Source organism: Arachis duranensis, chromosome 9, assembly GCF_000817695.3.
Source record: "Arachis duranensis cultivar V14167 chromosome 9, aradu.V14167.gnm2.J7QH, whole genome shotgun sequence".
Taxonomy (NCBI): Eukaryota; Viridiplantae; Streptophyta; class Magnoliopsida; order Fabales; family Fabaceae; genus Arachis; species Arachis duranensis.
Window position 1 is genome coordinate 34,479,010 of NC_029780.3, and position 3,388 is coordinate 34,482,397.

Consider the following 3,388-nt stretch of genomic DNA (forward strand, 5'->3'; position numbering starts at 1 on the left):
AAATTGTAATATGTATGTTTAATAAATTAAACTAAAATAATTTTAAAAAATATTCTTACAATAATTTTTAATGAAATATTCTCTTATATAATATTCTTAAAATATTTTTTTAGGACAAATGTTAACAATACATAATTAAATTTGGATTTAGATTTTTTAAAGTTTGAATTTTAGTTTAGAGAGTAAAATATGATTTTTTATTATTGAATAGTTTTTTTTTTATATTTAGTTTTAGTCTCATCTATAAAATTAATAGTAAAAGATCATACTTTATTTTTTAAAGTGAGATTCAAATTTTAAAAAATTTAAAATTCAAATCCATTAAATTTAGTTAACGAATCAATTGTCTTCGGGGTAATAAGGGAAATGTACTATTTATGCTTCTCTCAACCCAAAAAAAGAAAATGTCGAAATGTCGAAAAGAAACTGTAAATTACGGGATAAATTACGGGATCTATTCCTGTGTTCTGACCATTCAATTCATACAGCTGAACCAGACCGAAGTCATGGCTCAGTCATCTCGAATCTCTCCCAAAAGGTACGATGTATTCATTAGCTTCCGTGGGGAAGACACACGGACCGGTTTCACTAGCCACCTTCTCGATGCTCTCATCAACAAGGGAATCGAAACGTACATAGATTACCGACTTCGAAGAGGGGATGATATCTGGGATTCACTTTGTAAAGCAATCAAGGAATCGCATATATCCATCGTTGTTTTCTCTGAAGATTACGCTGCTTCAAAATGGTGCTTGCAAGAACTGGCTGAAATAATAAAATGCAGAAGAGAACAGGGGCAGGTTGTTATTCCTGTGTTCTACGAAACGGATCCTTCACAAATTCGGGATCAGAGCGAGAGTTGCAAGATTGTTAGCAAGGGGAATGATGAATTGGAAGTACAGAGATGGATTGATGCTCTCACTGAGGCCGCAGATCTATATCCATCCTACTCACAAAGCTCTGGCAATAGGTAAGTTCTCTTCTATTCATTTTTTAGGGTTTTGCCTACTTAAAGCCCTTATGCTTTTAATTATATATTTTTACTTTTTTTTAAACTTTAATGAGTAACCTTAAATTACTCTTAGCAAAATCCTTTTTTTTAATTAGCTGAATTAGGGAGTTAATTGAGGATTGCTGCATCTTCTGAGAAATTCTTGCTTCTAATGCTAACTGCACTACCAAGCATAATAACACGTTAATTAGCCTTTCCATTTTTCTTTCGCTTTATTTATTCGTTTATATGCCAGGGACGAGTCTCTACTCATCAAGGATGTTGTCAAACATGTTATGCAAAAGCTGCTGGAACTTAGATATTCCAAGATTACAAAAGGGCTTGTTGGAATTGATGAAGCTCGTAAAGACATTGAATTATCAATGAAAAATGCTCGAAGAATTGGAATTTGGGGTATGGGAGGAATAGGAAAAACGACCATTGCTAAAGTCGTGTTTGCCAACCTTTCTCCCCAATATGACGGTGTTTGCTTCCTGACAAATATTTCAGAGGAATCAAAACACAAGGAATTAGCATATTTGCGTAACAAGCTCTCAAAGCTACTAAAGGAAATTAAACATGTCCATGAGGATGTAGGAACTACCCACACAACAGTGAGAATGAACAGTAAGAAAGTTCTCATTGTGCTTGATGATGTGGATACTCTTGAGCAATTAGAGTATTTGTGTGGAGAGTCTGAAGTTCTCAATAATCTACCAGAAGCTAGCAGAGTCATTATTACAACAAGAAATAGGCGTTTGCTTATCGGTAAAGTTGATGAGATATACGAGGTCAAGCCATTGAACCCCAAAGAATCACTAAAGCTTTTCAGCCTAAAAGCCTTCAGGGAAAGCCATCCCAAAAAGGGATATGAGCAACTCTCAAAACAAGTGGTAGAATATGCAGGAGGCATTCCCCTCGCTCTAAATGAATTGGGTTTGTATCTCCACTCCAGGTCTGTAAAATTTTGGGAGAGTACTTTGAGAAAACTTAGAAAATCTCCTAAGGTAGACATTCGAAACATGTTAAGAGTGAGCTATGATGGATTAAAGCCTCTAGAGCAGAAGATATTTCTGGACATTGCATTCTTCTTCAAAGATGAAAAGAAAGACCTTGCAATAAGGATACTTGATGCTTGTGGTTCTGAAGCAAGTAGTGGGATAGACGTACTTGAAGATAAAGCTTTGATAACCATTTCATCATGTGATCATAGAATTCAAATGCATGACTTGTTGCGGGTAATGGCTTTGGAGATAGTGTACCGAGACTCTGAATCAGGACCTGGAGGATGCAGCAGATTGATGGATGTTGAAGACATTTATAATGTACTTGAAAACAACACTGTAAGGAGAATAATTAGGCTGATTTGTTTTAGACAAATGTTTTCATATTTAAGTCATAGTTAATTTGACATGATTCTCTTTTATTATTTTATCAGGGAACTAATGCAGTTGAAGGCATAATTTTGGACTTGTCTAAGATAAAAGATTTACACTTGAGTTCAGACACATTCGGAAATATGAATAATATAAGGTTTCTCAAGTTTCATATCCCGAAAGGTAAGAGTCCCAATATTACGTACCTACCAGAAGGCCTTGAACAATTTCCTAAAGAATTAAGGTACCTAGAGTGGGATAGATACCCATTGAAGTCTTTTCCACCAAGTTTTCGTCCAGAGTTGCTTGTTGAAATTCACATGCGCCAAAGTGATGTTGAAGAACTTTGGGAGGGTGTGGATGTAAAGGTAGATACATATGTATGCTTATTTCCCTTATTCAATTGAAATTTAAAGATTTTTAGTGTGATGTTTCTTTTCAAATTGTTACAGAATCTAAACAATCTGGAAGTAGTTGACCTGAGAGAATGCAGAAAGTTGGCGAACCTTCCAGATTTATCTAATGCATCAAGACTTAAATGGGTGAATCTCTCCGGTTGTGAGAAGTTGTGTTATCTTCATCCATCGGTTCTATCTTCTGATACACTTGATACCTTGATACTGGATGGGTGCAAAAAGCTCATTCAGGTTAAAAGTGAGAAGCGCTTAGAATCTCTAAAGAAGATCAGTGTTAATGGCTGCTCAAGTCTTAAGGAATTTGAAGTGTGGTCAGATTTAATCGAAAAATTAGATCTAAGCAAGACAGCAATTGAATCATTGCACACATCCATTGGGAGTATAAACAATCTTAGGTCACTCAATCTAAAAAGTTTAAGACTTGAGCATCTTCCAACCGACTTATCTGCCTTGAAATCTCGAGTATCTTAATCTTTCTTGCAATGGACTAGAATTTCACAAAGACCAGCTACATGTCCTGTTTAATGGCTTACAATCACTTCAAATATTGCATCTGAAAGATTGTAGTAAATTGTTTGAGCTCCCTGACAATATTAGCGCTTTAT

The 3,388-nt window shown here is 35.2% G+C and overlaps 1 protein-coding gene across 1 annotated transcript; it reads left to right on the forward strand.

Annotated features, from left to right (window-relative positions):
- The first annotated feature begins 418 nt into the window (after positions 1 to 418).
- Positions 419 to 3,388, forward strand: LOC107465413 (disease resistance protein RPV1-like). The gene is made up of 4 exons (XM_021132398.2): positions 419 to 970; positions 1,248 to 2,334; positions 2,430 to 2,735; positions 2,820 to 3,388. Exons 1-4 carry the CDS (start codon positions 507 to 509, stop codon positions 3,252 to 3,254), a joined length of 2,292 nt encoding a protein of 763 aa, XP_020988057.1. The 5' UTR covers positions 419 to 506; the 3' UTR covers positions 3,255 to 3,388.